Raw genomic sequence first — 16,780 nt, forward strand, 5'->3', positions numbered from 1 at the left:
CATGAAATGTTCCCTTGGTATCTCTAATTTTCTTGAAGAGATCTCTAGTCTTTCCCATCCTATTATTTTCCTCTATTTCTTTGCATTGATCTCTGAGGAAGGCTTTCCTATCTCTCCTTGCTATTCTTTGGAACTCTGCATTCAAATGGGTATATCTTTCCTTTTCTCCTTTGCTTTTCACTTCTCTTCTTTTCACAGCTATTTGTAAGGCCTCCTCAGACAGCCATTTTGCTTTTTTGCATTTCTTTTTCTTGGGGATGGTCTTGATCCCTGTCTCCTGTACAATGTCATGTACCTCCATCCATAGTTCGTCAGGCACTCTGTCTGTCAGATCTAGACCCTTAAATCTATTTCTCACTTCCACTGTATAATCATAAGGGGTTTGATTTAGGTCATACCTGAATGGTCTATTGGTTTTCCCTACTTTCTTCAATTTAAGTCTGAATTTGGGAAGTGCATATATATTTATAATTGTTGTATCTTCTTCTTGGATTGATCCTTTGATCATTATGTAGTGTCCTTCTTTGTCTCTTTCCATGGTCTTCATTTCAAAGTCTATTTTATCTGATGTGAGTATTGCTACTCCCATGGACGGAGGAGCCTGGTAGGCTGCAGTCCATGGGGTCGCGAAGAGTCGGACCCGACTGAGCGACTTCACTTTCCCTTTTCACTTTCACGCATTGGAGAAGGAAATGACAACCCACTCCAGTGCCCTTGCCTGGAGAATCCCAGGGACGGGGGAGCCTGGTGGGCTGCTGTCTATGGGGTCGCACAGAGTCAGACACGACTGAAGCGACTTAGCAGCTGCAGCAGCTTTCTTCTGGTCTCCATCTGGGTGAAATATCTTTTTCCAGCCCTTCACTTTCAGTCTGTATGTGTCCCTTGGTTTGAGGTGGGTCTTTTGTAGACAGCATATATAGGGGTCATGTTTGTGTATCCATTCAGCCAGTCTTTGTCTTTTGGTTGGGGACATTCAACCCATTTACATTTAATGTAATTATTGATAAGCATGATCCTGTTGCCATTTACTTTGTTGTTTTGGGTTTGAGTTTATAAACCTTTTCTGTGTTTCCTGTCTAGAGAAGATCCTATAGCATTTGTTGAAGAGCTGGTTTGGTGGTGCTGAATTCTCTCAGCTTTTGCTTGTCTGTAAAGCTTTTGAATTCTCCTTCATATTAGAATGAGATCCTTGCTGGGTACAGTAATCTGGATTGTAGGTTTTTCTCTTTCATCACTTTAAGTATGTCCTGCCATTCCCTTCTGAAGAGCTTCTATTGAAAGATCAGCTGTTATCCTTATGGGAATTCCCTTGTGTGTTATTTGTTGCTTTTCCCTTGCTGTTTTTAATATTTGTTCTTTGTGTTTGATCTTCATTAATTTGATTAATATGTCTTGGGGTGTTTCGCCTTGGGTTTATCCTGGTTGGGACTCTCTGGGTTTCTTGGACTTGGATGGCTGTTTCCTTTCTCATTTTAGGGAAGTTTTCAACTACTATCTCCTCAAGTATTTTCTCATGGCCTTTCTTTTTGTCTTCTTCTTCTGGGACTCCTATCATACGAATGTTGGGGCGTTTGACATTGTCCCAGAGATCTCTGAGGTTGTCCTCATTTCTTTTAATTCTTTTTTCCTCTCTGCTTCATTTATTTCCACTGTTCTATTTTCCACCTCACTTATCCTATCTTCTGCCTCAGTTATTCTACTGTTGGTTCCCTCCAGAGTGTTTTTGATTTCAGTTATTGCATTATTCATTATTGATTGACTCTTTTTTAATTCTTCTAGGTACTTGTTAAACATTTATTGCATCTTCTCAATCCTTGTCTCCAGACTATCCATAACTCCATTTTGTTTTCAAGATTTTGGATCATCTTTACTATCATTATTTTGAATTCTTTTTCAGGTAGACTCCCTATCTCCTCCTCTTTTGTTTGGTTTGGTGGGCATTTATCGTGTTCCTTTACCTGCTGAATATTTCTCTGCCTTTTCATCTTGTTTAGATTGCTGTGTTTGGGGTGGCCTTTGTGTATGCTGGAAGTTTGTGGTTCCTCTTTATTGTGGAGATTGCTCCCTGTGGGTGGGGTTGGACTAGTGGCTTGTCAAGGTTTCCTGGTTAGGGAAGCTTGTGTCGGTGTTCTGGTGGGTGGAGATGGATCTCTTCTCTCTGGAGTGCAATGAAGTGTCCAGTAGTGAGTTTTGAGGTGTTTATGGGTTTGATGTGACTTTTGGCTGCCTGCATTATAATGCTCAGGGTTATGTTCCTGTGTCGTTGGAGGATTAACTTGGTGTCTTTCTGTGAAGCTTGTTGGCTCTTGGGTGGAGTTTTGTTTCAGTGTAGGTGTGGAGGCTTTTGGATGAGCTCTTGTTGATTAATGTTCCCTGAAGTCAGGAGTTTTCTGGTGTTCTGAAGTTTTGGATTTAAGCCTCCTGCCTCTGGCTTTCAGTCTTATTCTTACAGTAGCCTCAAGACTCCTCCATCCATACAGCACCGATGATAAAACATCTAGGTTAATGGTGAAAAGATTCTCCACAGTGAGGGACACCGAGGGAGGTTCACTGAGTTACATGGAGAAGAAAAGAGGGAGGAGGGAGATAGAGGTGACCAGGAGCAGAAGAGGGGAAATCAAAAAGGGAGAGCGCATTCTAGCCAGTAATTAATTCCCTATGTGCTCTTCACACTCTGGAACACTCAGAGAGGTTCACAGAGTTAGATGGAGAAGAGAAGAGGGAGGAAGCAGATAGAGGTGACCAGGAGGAGAAGAGGGGGAGTCAAAAGGAGAGAGATAGATCTAGTGAGTAATCAGTTCCCTAAGTGTTCTCCAGGCAATGGCACCCCACTCCAGTACTCTTGCCTGGAAAATCCCATGGATGGAGGAGCCTGGTGGGCTGCCGTCTATGGGGTCGCACAGAGTCGGACACGACTGAAGCGACTTAGCAGCAGCAGCAGCAAGTGTTCTCCACAGCCCAGAACACTGAAAGAGATTCACAGAGTTGGGTAGAGAAGAGAAGGGGGAGGGAGGAGATAGAGGTGATCTGTAGGTGAAAAAGGAGAGTCAAAAGGGCAGAGAGCAATCAAGGCAGTAATCACACCCCTAAGTAAAAATGGGTACTGAAGATTAGATTCTCAAAGGTACAAAATTGATAACTAAACCCAAAAAACAGAGATTAAAAATCTAGAGTAGAGGTTAGACTCTCAAAAATACAATATGAAAGAAACAAAAGAAAATCACAAAAATTATAAAAAATATATATGTGAAATTTGCTTTAAAATAGGGTCTTTTTTTTTTGCAAGGTAATAGGTTATAAAAATTAAAGGAGTAATAAAGAACTTAAAAAAAATTAAAAATTTAAAAATGATGATTGTAAAATATATCTAGGAATTTCTCTGGAGCTGTTGAGGGCAGTGTGGGGTCAGTTCAGTTCCAGATAGTTCCTTGTTCCAGCTTATACTTCTTCTTAAGGTCTATAGGCCCCATCCAATGTAGTCAGTGCTAACTACAGGGTTTTAATCTGTTGCACCTGTCACTTCCAAAGCAGTTCCCTCGTCTTTGTTTATTTTGGCTTCTTCTGTTTGCAAGTCTCTTCAGTGTCTAATTTCCACCCTGACACAAGGGGTCGAAGGTGGTCACTTATTTAGGCTAACTTGTTCAGTTGTGCTGTGGGGAGGGAGGTATACTGCAAACAAATATCACTGGCGTTTGTGGGGATTGCTCGCAGTGTCTGGGCCACACTGGGTTTGCCCCCACTCACAGCGTGTGTGCTTTCCCGGTCTACACTGCTCAGGTTCCAGGTTGCTCTGCAGGGAACTGTCTAAAGTGGGCCCTGGGTTGTGTGCACTTCCCAGGTCTAAGCCACTCAGGTTCAGGTTCTTGGGTATTCCACAAAGGCACAGACTCGGTTGGGCCTGGGTTTTGTGCCCTTCCCAGGTCCGAGCAGCTCAGGCGACCATGTGCTTGGTGAACGCACTGTCCCAGCTGGGCGGTGCATCTTATCACCTCCCCGGTCCCAGCCCCTCAGTTTCCTGTGTGCGAAGCAAGAGGGCCATCTCAGGTGTGCCGTGTGTCTCCTCTGGGGAGCTGATCTCAGGCTGTGACCCTCCTGGCAGATGTCAACCATCCAGGATCCCAGGAAGACTTGGTTAGCAACTGGGAGCCTGCTCACAGTTTGGTGGAGGATGCCGTCTCTGGGGCCAAGATTGCCCCTCGCCTTCTGGCTCTGGCTGTCGCCCGCCTGCCTCTCTGCCTCCGGTGGGGGGATGGGCCAGTCCACAGCCTGCTAGCTCTCTTCTGGTATTCGCTCAGTCCTTTGTTCTATGAGCAGGCCTGGCAGTGCCTTTGGTTAGAGCTTTTTGTGAGAAAGTTCTCTCTCTCTTTTCTTTTCTCTCTGGCTATCCCACAGTTTGGGTTGCTATCTCATGTTAACTCCCTCAGATTGTCCTCAGGGCATTCAGGCCCGGTCCTTACCCTAAGAATGCAGCCCGCGACTCCCTGTTCAGCCCCCTGCTAGCTGCTGGCTGACGCGAGCGTCTGGGCTACTTTTCCGCTGGGAGTTGCAGTTAGATGTGTAATTTGTGGGTTTTGTTTTTTTTTTCTTCTGGTTATGTTGCCCTCTGAGATCCCAAAACTCCCCACAGACCTGCCGGTGAGAGGGTTTCCTGGTGTTTGGAAACATCTCCTCCTTCACAACTCGCTCTTTGGGACAGGTCTCTGTCCCTAACTCTTTTATCTCTCTTTTTATCTTTTATATTTTGTCCTACCTCCTTTTGAAGAGAATGGGCTGCCTTTCTGGGTGCCTGATGTCCTCTGCCAGCATTCAGAAATTGTTTTGTGGAATTTGCTCAGCGTTCAAATGATCTTTTGATGAATTTGTGGGGGAGAAAGTGGTCTCCCCATCCTATTCCTCCACCATCTTAGGACTACCCCCCTTCACTCCCTTCTTATGTTTAGATAAACACAAGTAGATTATGAATGTCAACTATTTCTTTGTAGATTCCATTTACACTTTCCTATGGTTATATGCACATTACTGGATCATCAAACTTCTTTCTAATTCATATTTCAAAGCATTGACTACTATTTTCACAAAATTTCCTACATTTGAAAACTCCAGGCTAATTTTAAGGTGATGCTTTAACATTTTGCACATAAAAGTATTTGGAATTGTTTTGCAAATCTGTGCCATTCCTGTCAGGAGCCATGAATTGTGTTCATCAAAATCTGCAGTTCATAACACTCTCTCACAGTTGGTGTCTTCACAGTCTACACCTATTGTTTATGAAGCCACTTTTCGTAGTGTGCCTGCTTTCCACATTGTTAGGTTCTTTGACCTAAAACCTACATCCTCTATGCAGCCAATAGGAGAACACAGAAAATAGTTTTCTGCACATAAATCTTCAGTTTCACTGACAAGATTTTTGGACTAGGTGGTTTAACAAGAGAAAGTTAAGCTATGTTGCCAGGAATATATGAAACAAAAGCCTTTAAATACTTTGGTAAAATTTGGGTTGTCTCCATAATATTTCAGAAGAAAGAATGTGGAAACATCACTTAGTATCTCATACTTAGATTTCTGGAGAAGGTGACAAGGCTGGGATTGGGGAGGGGACCTAGTAATGTCACAGAAGAGGAAACATCCTTCCTTTTGAGAGAAATAGAGACATCCTCTGGCAGCAGCTAACCATGTGCCAAATTTGACCAAAGACTCTCTCTTTTTCCTTCCAGGCACCGATATCTCTGTGTAGCCAGAGTTACATTTCAGGATTCAGAAAAACCCCACAGGAAGGACAACCTGTTTGCTGCTTCCACTTGTGCATTGTGTCCAGAGAGATATGTTTCCAACCACATAGGTAAAATATTTCATAATGGTCTACGGTAACTCCACCTCCTACCTATTTCACCATGGAAAGAATACTGAGCCCTTTGGGAAAGGAGTCACTAGGCATTAGTTTCTCAATTCATGTAGTTATGCATTTTTTGACCTCTTCATCTTTATCACACTCAAATATATATCACATTAAAATTTATCATTTTAATTATTCTTGAGTACAATTCAAGGACATTAATAAATTTCTATTGCTGTACCACCTTTTCCACTGTTCTTCCACAGAACTTATCACCCCTAACTTCATCAGTTACCATGAAACAGTTACTCTCAATTCTCTGGTAAACATCATTCCGCTTTCTGTGTTTATCAATTTGACTATTCTAAGTAAATCCATAAATAAAAGCATATTCCTCACTTGGCATGTGGCTTCTTTCAGAAGGATAAGACTTTCAAGGTTCATGCATGTTGTAGCATGTGGCAGATACATTCATTTCTTTTTAAGGCAGGACATTCTTGCATTGTGTGTATGTACCTCATTTTGTTTAATCATTTATCTCTCAATGGACATCAGGGTTGTTTCTGGTTTTTTTGGCTATTGTAAGTAATGCTGGTAAGATATTATCCAATTCACTGCCTTCAACTTTAGGGTGTATACACCTATATGGGAATTGCTCACTCTAACAGTAATTCTGTGTTAAATTTTTAAGAAGAACTGCCAGACTGTTTCTCACAGCAGCTGCACCATTTTACATTCCCATCAAGAAGGTACAAAGGTTCCATTTTAACTTTCTCAGCAACACTTTCTAATTTGATATGTCTGAATATTTCATCAGAGGGGATCAATATGCACACTGCATGAGATGGTTATTTCTATTTACCACATATTTAAATGTTTTACAAATAAAAATTGGGATAATGAAATGGTGAGTCTGCTCTCTCTCTAGATGCAGAGCAGTCTGCCCCATGCCCAGATCGAGAGTACCCAAACAGGGAGAGAAATCACTGCCTCCCCAGAGTTGTGACCTTCCTGGCCTTCGAGGGTTTTCTGGGGATGTCACTGGTCTGCACAGCTCTGTGCTTCTGTGTTATCATGGCTGTAGTTTTGTGGGTCTTTGTGAAGCACCAAGACACCCTCATAGTCAAGGCCAATGACTGGGCTCTCAACCATGTCCTGCTCATCTCCCTCCTCCTGTGCTTCCTCTGCTCCATACTCTTCATCAACCATCCCCACACAGCCACCTGCATCCTCCAACAGATCACATTTGAAGCTGTGTTCACTGTGGCTGTGGCCACTGTTTTGGCCCAAACCCTGGCTGTGATCCTGGCATTCAAGGCCAGGAAACCAGGAAGAACCATGAGATGATTGCTGGTAACAGGAGCTACTAATTATCTTTCCCATGTGCCCCTTGATCCAGGTGATCATCTGTGGAGTCTGGCTGGGAACCTCTCCCCCTTTCCTTGAGATGGACACTCACTCTGAGCCCAAGGATCTCCTCATTGTGTGCAAGGGCTCAGTCACTGCCTTCTACTGTGTCCTGGGCTACCTTGCCTCCTTAGCCCTGGGGACCTTGTCCTTTGCTTTCCTGGACAGAAACCTGCCTGATGCCTTCAATGAAGCTAAGTTCCCGACCTTCAGCATGCTGGTGTTTCTTAGTGTCCGGATCACCCTTCTCCCCATCTACCACAGCACTAACGGCAAGGTCGTGGTGGCCGTGGAGACCTTCTCCATCTTGGCCTCCAGTGCTGGGCTCCTAGGCTGTATCTTTGCCCCAAAGTGCTACATTATCCTCCTAAGACCTGTGATAAATTATCTGAAAGGTTTAAAGAATCAAATAGATTCCAAGAGAAATTGGCATGCAGATTTTATCTCAATAAGTCTCTGTTACATTTGCTTTGAATAATATACCACTCAGAGAGATAACCTTATTCATTCAGATATTAGAGTCAATCAAAACTACTTCCTCTCTATTCAGCAGGGGATTCTCTTTTCTTTTTTTTAAAGTCTCTGTGTACAACTACACTCAGTCATTAAGAGTTACAAATAATTGTTTGATTTCAGACTAATGGCTCCTCAAAGCTTCTGCTACTAAGTCTAGCTGGGTCCTCCGTCATTTAGTATATAGCATCTTTTTTATTTGTGCTTTGTCACTCAGTCATGTCCGACTCTTTGTGACCCAGTGGACTGTACCCCGTCAAGCTCCTCTGTCCGTGGGGATTCTCCAGGCAAGAATACTGGAGTGGGTTGCCATGCCATCCTCCAGGGGCTCTTCCCAACCCAGGGATCGAACCCAGGTCTCCCGCATGGCAGGTGGATTTTTTACCGTTTGAACCTCCAGTATACAGTAAGCACACCCTTTTTGTTTTGGCCATTCTTGTATCCAAAAGGTTCATTTTATATGTAAAAGCATTTCAGACCACCTTTTATTGTATTTTGTCTGTTTGGTTTCATCAGCTGATGTGGAAATATACATATTAGCAGAAAATATTGAAAGTATACATGCTTTTCACATGTGTTAATGGAATTCTTTTAGAGATTTTAATTTAAATTTAATTTAAATTTAAGTTTTAATCTAAAAATGTATTTTAAAAGATATTTTTTTCTGAATACAGAAATTAAAGTTAAAAATAATTGTAATATACTTTCTTCATTCTTTCAAATCATAATTTTGCCACTTACTTAAAATGGAAACTTAATCAACTCCCAAGTTTCCAGATAAAATGGGCTTTTTCTGGAACCTCTGCATCAATATTCGTTTGTTCAGTTTTTCCTTCAATAATGAACTTTTGAGAAATATTTTGGTATATTACTTTTTTTCCATATCCTCTCTAATGTTTTATCCCTCAATAAAAATTCCTCTTTTACTTTGACAAAATTCCTTTTCTTGTGAATTTGAGAATCAATATCACTAATTCTAGAAATTATACTATGTTTCCAATTTTATTATACCGAATCACTTTCTTTGGATGAAAATAAGCTCATTAAAAATTTTAAAGACAAATTATTACATTTTATTTTAAATAATTTTTTTAACTTTTTATTTTGTATTGGGGTATAGCTGATGTAAAATGTTTTGATCATTGATAAAGATGGTATTATCTATTTAATCAGGATATTATTTCCTCTCAATGCTTTAGTTTTTATTTTTCTCTATTACATTTGTTTTAAAAGTCATTGATTTGTCATTTTTCATTATTACCTTCCTTCCAATCACAGAGTTTATTTGGATTTTCTCTTTTGTATTTCTTGAGAAAGAAGCTCAGATTATTGTTTTCAGACATTTCTTGTACATTGTTGTAGTTGTTTAGTCATTAAGTTGTGTCCAACTCTTTTCGATTCCATGGACTGTTGCCCACCAGGCTCCTCTGTCCATAGGATTTCCCAGGCAAGAATACTGGAGTGGGTTGCCATTTTCTTCTCCGGTCAGTCTTCCTGACTCAGGGATTGAACCTGAGTCTTCTACATTGGCAGGTAGATTCTTTACCACTGAGCCACTTGGGAAGGTTTTTGTAAGCATATATTGCAATAAATTTCCCTCTCAGCACCTTTTTATGTGCATTCCAGAAATTTTGACATGATGCATTTTCATATTCATTACTTTTTATCCATTTTAAAATTTCCACTAGGTTTTCTATTTTTGTTGTTGTTGTTGTTGTTGTTCAGTCCTAAGCTATGTCTGATTCTTTACAACCACATGGACTGCAGCATGCCAGGCTTCCTTGTCCTTCACTATCTCTCAGAGTTTGCTTAAATTCATGTCCACCGAATCAGTGATGCCATTCAACCATCTCATCATCTGCTGCCCTCTTCTCTTTTGCCCTCAATCTTTCCCAGTATCAGGGTCTTTTCCAATGAGTCGGCTCTTCCCATCAAGTGGCTAAAGTATTGGAGCCCCAGCTTCAGCACTCGTCCTTCCAGTGAATATTCAGGGTTGATTTCTTTTAGGATTGACTGGTTGAATCTCGTTGCAGTCTAAGGGACTCTCAAGAGTCTTCTCTAGCTCCACAATTCTAAAGCATCAATTCTTTGGTGCTTATCCTTCTTCACGGTCCAACTCTCATATCCATCCATATATGATTACTGGAAAAACCATAGCTTTGAATATACTGGCCTTTGTCAGCAAAATGATGCCTCTGCTTTTTAATATGCTTCCTAGGTTTGTCATAACTTTTCTTCCAAGGAGCAAGCATCTTTTAATTTCATGTCTGCAGTCACTGTCAGCAGTGATTTTGGAGCTCAAGAAAACAAAATCTGCCACTGCTTCTACTTTGTCCCTTTCTGTTCGCCATGAGTGATGGCATGGGATGCCGTGATCTTACTTTTTTGAATGTTGAGTTTTAAGCCAGCTTTCTCACTCTTCTCTTTCACCTTCATCAATGGCTCTTTAGTTCCTTTTTTAGTTCTTTTCTCTTTATTTGCTTGCAAAGCTTTTTGTCTTGAGCTTTCAGTTCAATTATAGTGTCTTGGCATAGTCTTTCTGTGGGGTAAGGGCAAAAGAACTGTTTGAGTCCTGCTTAGCTTAAAATCTATAGTTTTATGCCTTTCTCCATGTTTGAGATATTTTCAGCTAATAGTTCTTAAATTATTTCTCAGCCTCACATATTTAATCTTCTGTTAAGAGGACTTCAAGGACATAAATATTACATTATTTGCTATATTTTCACAGGTCTCTGAGGCTTTGTTCATTTTTTTCCAATCTATTTTCTCTGTCTTGTTTAGATACATTAAATTCTATTGATCCAAACTCAGATTCACCACTTCTATCATCTGCCAACTCCAATATACTATTGAGCTCACCCAGAGTTTTTTCTTTCAATTATTATATTTTTCAACTCTACAGTTTTCATTTGGTTTTGTGCCTTCTATTTCTTTGCTGGCATTTTCTGTATTTTTGTTTCAAGATTTTTTCCTAATTTTTAATTGAAAAAATTGATGGTTGCTCTAACATTCTCATAATTTAATTCCAAAATATGAGATGTTCCAAGGATAGCATCTTATGATAGTCATTCAAGGATAGTCATCCTATGACTGTCTGCGTCCTATTAGTAATTTTCTTGGTCCCTGACATAATCTATGATTTTTCTATACTTTTTATTCTTTCTTGGGCTTTTTACATATTGAGATACTCTAGATCCTATTTAATCTTCCATTTTCACAAACATCCATCTCAGTTAGGTTTATTACATTGGTCCTGATATCATTTTGTGTGCCATGATTCCCAAGACAATGCAGTTTTCAGAGCTCTTGGAGTGCCACTCTGTCCTGCCTTGGAAGACAGCATAGGCTCTCACATTGCAGTTCAGATTTTATAGTTTGGGCATACTATATCAGTTCACATTTTCTTCATGAGGAGACTGACAAGCACTTCTTGTGTAGCACTGAAGAGTCCCTTTCCTGAGCTCCTTCCTCTCCAAGGTCCTGCTCCCTTCCTCTCTGAGAGAATGAAGGATGCCCCATGCCACCTCTGGGTGGGAGTAGAAGTTTGGACTCCATATCTAGTGAGAAAAGAAAAAGGACATGTCACCCTGGGTTTCCTGCTGCCATTGCGTGCATGCCAAGAAACTTCAGTAGTGTCAGACTCTGTGCAACCCTATGGACTGTGCCCACCAAGCTCCTCTATCTATAGGATTCTCCAGGCAAGAATACTAAGGTGGGTTGTCATGCCCTCCTCTGGGGGATCTTCCTGACTCAGGGATTGTACCCCACATCTCTTATGTCTCTTCAATGGCAGGGAGGTTCTTTACCACTAGCACCACCTGGGGAGTCCTCCTGCTGCAGTTACATGGGGGCAAATGTCCAGACTTCCTTCTTAGTTTCCCCTGATACAGATCCACTGGGGTATATCCTACACCTGTGGGAGACAATAGGACAAACTCCCAGCTTTGTCTCCACTGATACATACTGAATATGAAAGCACCCACCTGGATTGCTGGCTGACTTCTGCTGGAGGTGGGGTGAGTAGGAGAGCAGCTTTCTGACTTACTCTTGTTGACACTGCCCAGCGGGCCTATAGCGTAACTTCCTAGGTCACTTGCTGTCATGGCACTAGAGAGTCAGTGAAGCCTGGGTCAGCAGGAAGGAACATATCTTATGTTACCTGATGACCTTAGATGGGTAACAGGCATCTATACTTCCTACTTAGTTCCCACTGACATCAGGGGGTTAGCCATGGTGTTTGGGTGGTATAGGGCAAGTTTTGTCAAAAATATTTCTGTTCTGTGAGTCCCATGTTCTAATCTTTTGGCCAAAGAGAACAGGTCTTCCTTAGGGTTCTGTTAGGGGGATTAAAATGGAGGAAGTCTCATTCAGGGTTCAAAAGCAGGGGAGCAGGCCTCTGACCTGCTTCTGACCTTCCCGGACACTTCTGGATTCCATGCCTGCCTGCAAGCACAGCTGGTCAGGGGGCACTTTAGATAAGAAAGGAAGTGAATCTTGGAATTTTTCAGCCCCTGGAGGTCTGGCCAACCCTCTGGGGTCTAATGAAATCCTATGACTTGTAAGGTGAAACAAAACAGCAAAAAATTATAAAGAGGTTAAAGTAAAACCAGAGCTGCACTTTTGTGGGAAAATTGATGATGGTATCTGTTTGTGGTGGGAGCTCCCAAAACTGTGATTTGAAGTCTCATCTGTGGGGTAGATGCACTCCCAACCCCTTGGCCCCCTGGGGCCCTTTTCAAACTGGGACTCCAGATTGCTGTAAGATAAGGACTTCCTAGTGCTGTTTAAGTTTGGATGTAGGTTGGCCCAGTTTGGTGATTTATATGGTTACTTCTCTGTTGTTTCTATTTCTTTTCTTTTAATGACTGTAGATTGAAATTAAGTCAAATAATCTTCTATACAAAGTTGAAATGGTTTATATGTATAATGAGTGGTTTCTTTGTTAAAAAATCCTTCAAACCTAAAATGAAAGTAAAACTTTCAGCAAAACAGATTCTTTTTGTTTGTTTGTGTCTGAAATAAAACCTAAGACCTCACAGTTGTGTTATTCCTCAAATGCAGAGGTTCTTTCCCAGTCTGTCTTCCTCTTTTCTTCTTTCAATTTCCACACATAGTCTGTTTAATTATTTTCATGGTTTTTAATTGTATTTAGCATAGAGAGTCAAAAAAATGAATCTACACTGTCTTATCCAGGACCAGAAAGCATATCTTTTTTTAAGGGTTTAATACTATTTTAATATTTTCTATTTTAATATCTATTTCTATTGTTTGAATTACATATTAGGATGGGTATTACGTCTTAAATTTATTTTATTGTGACAAAAAACACACAACATAAAATTCACCCTGCAAACAATTTATAAGCACATATTACATTATGTTGAACCACATGCACACTGTTGTGCAATGAATTCTCAGAAATGCCCCCCCAGCATTATGCATGAGTGAAACTCTATACTCACCGAACAACTCCCCAGATCCCCTTACCCCTGTCTTGGAAACCACCTTCCTAATTTGTTCTTATGTTTCACTACTTTAGATACTTCATTTAAGTGGAATCATGCAACCTCTGTTCTTTTGTACTGATCTATGTCGCTTACCATTATGCCCTCAAGGCTCACGCAAGTTGTAGCATATAACAGGATTTCCTTCCTTTTTAAGGTTAAATAATATTCCATTGTATGTATATGACCCATTTTCCTTATTCTTTCATCCATTAAAGTACATTTAGGTTGTTTACATCTCTTTGCTATTTTTAATAATGCTGCAATGCATTTTTTTAAAATGATTTCCTGGCGGTTAGTAAGACTGGAAAAAATTCTTACATGCATTAACATTATAAATTACATTAATTTATGTCATTAATTTATGACATGGGATAAACGTCATTAATGTCATGAATTACATTTCTAAATTTCTAAAGTGTAAATATTTGTTCAGTTTAGTTCAGTTGCTCAGTCGTGTCTGACTCTTTGCAACCCCATGGACTACAGCACACCAGGCCTCCCTGCCCATCACCAACTCTCGGAGTTTACTCAAACTCATGTCCATTGGGTTGATGATGCCAACCATCTCATCCTCTGTCGTCCCCTTCTCCTCCCACCTTCAGTCTTTCCCAGCATCAGGGTCTTTTCCAAAGAGTCAGCATCAGGTGGCCAAAGTATTGGAGTTTCAGCTTCAACATCAGTCCTTCCAATGAATAGTCAGGGTTGACTTCCTTTAGGATGGACTAGTTGGATCTCCTTGCAGTCCAAGGCACTCTCAAGAGTCTTCTCCAACATCACAGTTCAAAAGCATCAATTCTTCTGCGCTCAAGCTTTCTTTATAGTCCAACTCTCACATCCATACATGACTACTGGAAAAACCGTAGCTTTGACTAGAGGGACCTTTGTTGGCAAAGTAATGTCTCTGCTTTTTAATAAGCTGTTACTTATTTGTTACTTAACAGTAAATCTTGCCTGATTATGATCTGTATTAATATCAATTCATTAATAATTTAAGAATTTTGCATCAAAGGTTTTGTTATAATGGATTTTTGTGTGTGTGTTTATGTTCAGGAAGCTTGCATAATATGGGATTCCTGATACTTGAGTATTTAGTAAAGTAAGTGACTGAACTGAACTGAACTGTAGTAAACCTCTAGGATAGGAAGTACCTTCCTAGATTAGAGACAGAAATCTAGTAAATAAATAAAGTGATTGATATATTTAACTACATCAGAAGAATACTGCAGTTTTATTAAACTGTTTTCTACATACTTTTTTGCTTGCTATAATGAGATATTATTTTACTAATGAAAATAAAGTTCAATAATGATTTTGAAATAAAATTACTATTGAAAACGTCAATGAAATAGTTACATTTTAGCAATACGCTCCCATTGATTTCTTTATCTGTAAAATGGAGATAGAGAATAGTATCTTCTTTATGGGTTGCTGTGAAAATACTCAGAAGTAAAGTACATTAAGTGGCTTCAGTGGTAAAGAACTCACCTGCCAATGAAGGAGACACAGGTTCAATCCTTCCATCAGGAAGATTCTCCTGGAGAAGGAAACGGTAACCCACTCCAGTATTCTTGCCTGGGAAGTCCTATGGACAGAGGAGCCTGGAGGGCTACAGTCCATGGGGACACAAAGTGTCAGACACAACTTAGTGACTTAAACAACAATGTACATAAAATGCTTGTAATGTATTGTGCAATGTAATGTGCTATTCATTTTTCCACCAGGGTGATTATCTTTTTTTTTTTTTAATGCTTGAAGTCTGTGGTTCTTAAATTCTATTTTTGCAAAGAGATCCTTTTTTAAATAAATTCTACCAAGTTTGATGAGCCCTTTGGAATAAAAATTCACGTTTCTGTGTGTGTGTGTATGTGTGTGTGTTTGTGTGTATCTACACACCTATATCTACAAAACTTTAAGCCTTATGAAAAGCTACTTACCCAGTCTTTATTCTGACTTCTACAAAGTAATTCTTTGTTTTTCTGGTTGTAATTCTGTATTTCTAAATTAGCTACTTACATAGCTTTTGATTTTTTCTAATAATCTTCTCTGAGAAAATTAGCATGTAGTTCTCTTGCTATGTTAAAATGTAATTCCCCTTCCCCCAATATAATTATATAATACGTTAGGATAAATTGAAAGTCAATGACTATTGTTTTATTACATAGATGTTTACCATTTTAAGACTTGAGTCTGATCCAGATATTATGATTACATTTTCTTTCTCATTTTTTCCTTTGGATCATCAAAATGGTAAATACCTCTTGTTTGTTTAATTTCTAAGAATTCATTACTGGTTTATCTTTCTCCAGTATAAATTTAAATCTCTTTTCAGTAGATCCAGATGCAATTCGTCAGCTTCAGTTCCTGCTAAGGGACTTCCCTCTTCGGATTGTACAAACATATACACAGACATACCTATATACACTGTATCTGGATGGTTAGAAGAGAAAATTATGGTTATCTCTGGGCAAAAGGACTGGGAGATGGTATGAGACAGAACATTTTACTGACTGTACCACTGTCTGAAGATTTCCTATATGTGTATCTATGACCTAGCCCCCTCTCCCACAAAAAATTAAAATAAAATAGCGTTAGATCCCTATCTACTGGTTTGTGAAAGCAAGTTAAAGAGAAAAGTGAATATACGACCCAATTTTATAAAAACTTTAAGGACAGCAGTAAAAAAAAAAAAATGCTAAATATGGCATGTGGTTTTGTTGGGCCGTGTGAGGTTCCCGAACATGGGGAAAGGACTGAAGAAAAGCTGTTTGTTTAGCTTTCATCTAACTTGTTGGTTAGTGGTTAAGTCATATTTCTCTCTTTTGCCCGTTAGGCTCCTCTGTCCATGGGATTTCCCAGGCAAGAATACTGGAGTGGGTTGCCATTTCCTCCTCTAGGGGATCTTCCCCACCCAGGGATCGAACCAGCCTCTCCTGCATTGACAAGTGGATTCTTTATCACTCAGCAACCAGGGACCCCTACCGCCACCCGCACCCAGCAACCTGTACAGCCTGGGGAATCCATGGACTCTCCCCCACACCCCCGCCAACACGCCGCCTTCAATCCGGTCCCCGGAGCCGCCTTCTCCAGCTCTCCAGCCTGCCTATCCAAGCCCCACCTCGGCCTTATCCCCGTCCCTGGAATTAGTCTCTGCCCAGCTTTAGGCTGTGAGACTTCAGCACCGCCCCCCAGATCCGTACCCAGTCAAAGCCCAGTCCTTAGTTCCCCTCACAGGACAGGTGTCCGCCCACAACTGAGCCCTTCAGGCTTGGTTCCGCCCACAAGCTGGTACCCGCCCACAACCCCGCCCCTAGAGCCGGTTTCAGTCCCCGACTCTGACCCACACTACGGCCCAGCCTTGGACTTACTACGCAAACGAGAACGCCTCATCTGAGGCTTGGGTGCAAGGCCGCAGTCGCCCGCCGCCTCAACCCTGCTGGGCCCCACTGTCCGCGGCGGCTAGATGCCGGAAACTGAAGCCCCTGCTCCAGTCCAAGACCGGAAGCGGAAGCGTCGATGGTAC

The 16,780-nt window shown here is 40.8% G+C and overlaps 1 protein-coding gene and 1 long non-coding RNA gene across 3 annotated transcripts; one reads left to right on the forward strand and one right to left on the reverse strand.

Annotated features, from left to right (window-relative positions):
- The first annotated feature begins 3,941 nt into the window (after positions 1 to 3,941).
- On the forward strand, positions 3,942 to 8,219 carry LOC145510858 (vomeronasal type-2 receptor 116-like). The gene is given in 6 exon segments (XM_081503033.1): positions 3,942 to 3,950; positions 5,715 to 5,795; positions 5,797 to 5,839; positions 6,762 to 7,209; positions 7,211 to 7,635; positions 8,203 to 8,219. Coding segments are annotated over 6 exon segments (1,023 nt in total).
- A 714-nt stretch (positions 8,220 to 8,933) lies between these two features.
- LOC145509563 (uncharacterized) lies at positions 8,934 to 16,769 on the reverse strand. 2 transcript variants are annotated; one of them, XR_014056202.1, is made up of 4 exons: positions 16,626 to 16,738; positions 14,614 to 14,646; positions 11,737 to 11,878; positions 11,108 to 11,310 (listed from the first exon to the last, which is right to left on the reverse strand). It is a non-coding gene; the product is annotated as an uncharacterized LOC145509563 (long non-coding RNA). The 2 variants fall into 2 exon arrangements; XR_014056201.1 differs by lacking the exons at positions 11,737 to 11,878; positions 14,614 to 14,646 and having other exon boundaries at positions 8,934 to 11,310; positions 16,626 to 16,769.
- Positions 16,770 to 16,780: the final 11 nt, after the last annotated feature.

Source organism: Giraffa tippelskirchi, chromosome 6 (assembly GCF_054371585.1).
Source record: "Giraffa tippelskirchi isolate mGirTip1 chromosome 6, T2T-mGirTip1v1.2.pri, whole genome shotgun sequence".
In the NCBI taxonomy this organism is placed as follows: Eukaryota; Metazoa; Chordata; class Mammalia; order Artiodactyla; family Giraffidae; genus Giraffa; species Giraffa tippelskirchi.